This window comes from Colius striatus, chromosome 17 (assembly GCF_028858725.1).
Source record: "Colius striatus isolate bColStr4 chromosome 17, bColStr4.1.hap1, whole genome shotgun sequence".
Taxonomy (NCBI): domain Eukaryota; kingdom Metazoa; phylum Chordata; class Aves; order Coliiformes; family Coliidae; genus Colius; species Colius striatus.
Genome location: NC_084775.1, coordinates 11526227 through 11531018, shown reverse-complemented (window position 1 = coordinate 11531018; position 4792 = coordinate 11526227). Strand labels below are relative to the sequence as shown.

The window sequence follows — 4792 nt, the reverse complement described above, 5'->3', positions numbered from 1 at the left end:
ATATTTCCTCCTCCTCCTTTATTCTGCACTCGGATAAACCAATCCCCACCTCTCGACAAGAAAGTACGAAGCTTGTGACCCTTTCTAGGGAGAGGAAAATCCCTGGAGAAACCCGCTGCACCAAAAAGCCGCCCGGGACATGTGCAAGTTGAAGCAGCGATCGCTCGGATCTGCCCAGACCTAAACTATTCCGGCATCGCTCTGCCCGTGCTTCGGGGAAGCAGCAGCGGGGAATAGGAGGAGGAAGGGTGGTGGAAAGACGGATCGCAAAAGTGGAAGCCCGGGGAAAAGAAAGTTGCCGGTTCCCCGCAGTAAGTTTTACCCGTCTGTGGATTGGGGCTACTTTTTCTTTTCCTGGTTGTTCGTGAAGTTGCCCGCCCGCCCCCCCGCCCCCCCGCGCTGCCGGCGGGGCCGGCGTGAGCGGCCGCGGCCCGGGCTATGCTGCCCTGCGCGCCGCTGGCCCCCGCCGCCGAGCTGTCTCGCCGAGGCCGGGGGCGATGCCGTCCCGGGCAGGAGCCGTGCGGCAGCTGAAGTGACGCTCGGCGCCCGTCACCCCGCGCCTCGGAGGGCCCCGCGCACGGCTGCCCGCGCCGCTGCGGACGCCACCATGGGGCCGGCGAGGAGCAACTTCGCCCGGACCCTCCTAGTTCTCTGTTGCCTGCCCAGCCTCTGCGCGGCGATCAGCTCCATGGACATTGACCGCCCCGGCGACGGGAGATGCCAGCCGATAGAAATCCCCATGTGCAAGGATATAGGGTACAACATGACGAGGATGCCTAACCTGATGGGACATGAAAACCAAAGGGAAGCTGCCATTCAGCTGCACGAGTTTGCTCCCTTGGTGGAGTATGGTTGCCACAGCCATCTGAAGTTTTTCCTCTGCTCCCTCTATGCCCCGATGTGCACTGAGCAGGTTTCTACACCGATCCCAGCCTGCAGGGTTATGTGCGAGCAGGCGAGGCTGAAATGCTCTCCTATTATGGAGCAGTTCAATTTTAAGTGGCCAGACTCCTTAGACTGCAGCAAACTGCCCAACAAGAATGACCCCAATTACCTGTGCATGGAAGCCCCCAACAACGGATCAGATGAGCCACCCCGAGGATCCAGCATGCTGCCACCTATGTTTCGTCCACAGCGGCCCAGCAGTGGCCACGATCTGCAGCAGCACAAGGACAGCCTCAGCAGAACCTCCTGTGAAAATCCTGGCAAGTTCCACCATGTGGAAAAGAGTGCTTCCTGTGCTCCGCTCTGCACTCCGGGGGTTGATGTGTACTGGAGCAAGGATGACAAACAATTTGCTGTCATTTGGATTGCCATCTGGTCCATTCTGTGCTTCTTCTCCAGCGCTTTTACTGTACTCACCTTTCTGATAGATCCTCAGCGTTTCAAGTACCCCGAGAGGCCTATTATCTTCCTCTCAATGTGCTACTGTGTCTACTCGGTGGGGTACATCATTCGCCTCTTTTCAGGTGCTGAAAGCATTGCCTGTGATAGGGACAGCGGCCAGCTCTATGTCATCCAGGAAGGACTGGAGAGCACTGGCTGCACCATTGTCTTCCTGGTTCTGTATTACTTTGGTATGGCAAGTTCCTTGTGGTGGGTAATCTTGACTTTAACTTGGTTTCTAGCAGCTGGGAAGAAGTGGGGGCATGAAGCAATTGAAGCAAACAGTAGCTACTTTCATTTGGCAGCGTGGGCCATTCCGGCTGTGAAGACCATCATGATCCTTGTTATGAGAAGGGTGGCTGGAGATGAGCTGACGGGGTTGTGCTATGTTGGAAGCATGGATGTGAATGCCTTGACGGGGTTTGTACTCATTCCTTTGGCTTGTTATCTAATCATTGGCACTTCTTTTATTCTCTCTGGTTTTGTGGCCCTTTTTCATATCAGGAGGGTGATGAAAACAGGTGGAGAAAATACGGACAAGTTGGAGAAACTTATGGTCAGGATTGGTGTCTTCTCAGTCTTGTATACAGTGCCTGCAACTTGTGTGATAGCCTGCTACTTTTATGAAAGGCTTAATATGGATTATTGGAAAATTGTGGCAACTCAACAGAAATGCAAGATGAACAATCAGACTAAAAATTTAGACTGCATGATGAATAACTCTATTCCAGCAGTAGAAATCTTTATGGTCAAAATTTTCATGTTATTAGTTGTGGGCATTACTAGTGGTATGTGGATCTGGACTTCCAAGACTCTTCAGTCCTGGCAAAATGTTTGCAGTCGAAGATTAAAGAAGAGAAGTCGGAGAAAACCTGCAAGTGTAATTACAAGTAGCGGAATCTACAAAAAACCTCAACATCCACGGAAAACTCACCTTGGAAAATATGAATCGACATTACAGCCACCCACTTGTGTGTGACTTGGTTTTAGAAAAGGCTGTATCTTACCTTAGAGACTTACAAATGTCCACAGTAGCTGTCAGAAATCAAAAAATAATTGGTGCTTTTTTTGTCAGGACAGTTTAATATCTCAAGGCAAAAAAATATATCACGCTGAATTCAGGACCTGGTGAAAAACTGAAGGTAAATGTTCTTATGGAAAGATTTTCAGTGAAAGAAATATTGTGAATGAAAACAGTCTCTTGTTACTAATTTGTAGTTAAATACTTCATTCAGCCCAAACAAAAGAAAAAAACCCCACAGCACCCTATTTAACTTTTATGTAGCTGAGCTGGATTTCTTACAGGTTTCCAAGTAACAAGGTATAGTCAAGTTTTAAGGAGCAGTGGTTTGGTTTTGAAAGTTGTCCAAGTGAGCATTGTCTCTTTAGGGAAACCAAGGTCCCAGAGGCCTGTCCTCAGTAAGGACACTATCTCTGAAGGCAACTTCCCTGCTAACTTTAAAAAGAGACAGAGGGAGAGAAATCCTTCACAATTCATCTCAGCATAGTGGGTTTGGAGTGCCTAAAAATAGGTTCAATCTATAATGCTCACCAATATTCTTTCACTAAAAGAGAAACTTCCTGCACCAGACACAAACTTTGTGAATAATGTGCAATACAATTTTTTTTCTTACCATGACATGAAAAGAGAAACAAGTATTTTGCTGTACATAAAGACAACAAAAGAAATCTCTTAACAAAAGAACTAAGAAGTCTAGTCCTCAGAAACCCTTTAGTGTTACATTTTGTGGCTTTTTAATGGAAATCAAGCCAATGTTATACACGTTTGGACTGAGTTGTGCAAAAAAAAAGGGGGGAGATCAATTCAAAGAGACCCAAAGGGCTTATTGACTCTTTCTATTGTTAAACAAATTCTCACTATGAATAGATCAAGAAGCACTAGATTCTGCAAAGGGAAGCTTTGTATAGAGTGATGCTCTTTACTGTGCTTGGGGTGCACAGTTTTGTGCTGTATATATTTGTAATATACAATTATTTTTCATGCTCCACTATTTTATTAAAAATAAAATATGTTCTTTAGTTTGATAATTTTGTGTGTTCTAAACTTTCTTTGATGTGCTTTGTGGTTAATAAACTCATTTTCTCGATTATTTGGTAAAAGCACACTTTGAATATAATAGTTGTTATACTTGGCTGCAAGTATAAGCAGTTAGAAAAACAGTTTACTCATAAGAAGTTGCAAGTTGGAAATAAATAAATGGATTTTAAAGTTGCATCTTTCCATGAGCCTCTGCAACTGAGAAAACTGAATGGGAAGAAGCTTTAGTGATGTAAAAAAGGTGTAGTGATGTAGAGTAGTACCTTGTTTACAAAGCACTGAGATTACAACAATGATCCTTGGTTAACACCCCTTTAAAATTTGCATGGGGTAGTTCAGCATGTTAAAGATAGCTACCTCACTTCAGCACCGTTTGAGTACAATTCAGCCTCTACACTTCAGGGAGTCTACTTTGCCTTCTAACACTACTGGAAGTATCACTATTATTTGGGAAAAGGCTTCGGGAATCTCAGGAGAAGGAAGAGTGGAAATACTGCTTTAGGAAAGCTACCTGATCAAGTTAAAATTGTATGTTTTCAAAAGGTTGTTAGTGGAGCATGGTTATGTATGAACCTGAACTTTTCCATGAGGTTGACTAACAGGCTGTGTGATCACCTGGTGAGATAGTAATATAACCTTGATTTCTCTCACAGGCTGTTCTAGAAAACTCGTTATCAGGTATCTCATCATAGAAAGAAGAGAAGTCTTAATGGACTTTGGCAGAGTGAAAATGCCTGTGACAGTCATCTTGTGGCTAGGAGCCTAGTAACAAAAGGATCTTTTTTTAGTGGCCTGGTTTTTCAGTTATCAGTGCTACAAATGAATATTTGTCTTCTTGTAGTATTTTTAAATATTTCCAGCAATGACTAAGAACTTGAATGACAAAGATGATGTTGCAGGTAGTATTAATAATCTTTTTTGTCTAAAATGCACATATGCAAAGCAGTTTTCAATATAAAATTTGTCTTTAGGGGAGGATGAAATGTATTCTTCCTTCTTTGTGCCAATGTGCCACTGATATACAGCTTTGAGATACCCTGGAAGTTAATCCTGTCAGAGCACACCCAGCTGGAGCCGAAGCGGGACATTGCACTAATCAAATCCACTTCTGAAACTACGGAATTTAATGCCTTTGCGTCTGTATATGTTCTAGTTAAGATCAATTACATTTGATCCTAAGGAAGACAAAGTTTTAAAATAACCTGTGTATTGGCCATTGCTACAGAAATCCTTCAAATATGTGGTTTGTTATTATGCACGTTGCCTTGCCATAACTATCTGCTTCATTCAAATTGCATCTCTGATGTAAAGGTTAGTGCTGGTTTTACCGCTGACAGATCTGTTTAG

At 44.2% G+C, this 4792-nt stretch overlaps 1 protein-coding gene across 2 annotated transcripts; it reads left to right on the top strand.

Moving 5' to 3' along the window:
- Positions 1-274: 274 nt before the first annotated feature.
- Positions 275-3381, top strand: FZD10 (frizzled class receptor 10). Of its 2 annotated transcripts, XM_062009867.1 has the most exons (2): positions 418-2041; positions 2078-3381. In XM_062009867.1, the coding sequence occupies exons 1-2, from the start codon at positions 608-610 to the stop codon at positions 2363-2365; spliced, it is 1722 nt and encodes a 573-aa protein (XP_061865851.1). In that variant the 5' UTR covers positions 418-607; the 3' UTR covers positions 2366-3381. The 2 variants fall into 2 exon arrangements, with proteins under 2 accessions (XP_010200173.2, XP_061865851.1); XM_010201871.2 differs by having other exon boundaries at positions 275-3381.
- The last annotated feature ends 1411 nt before the right edge of the window (positions 3382-4792 follow it).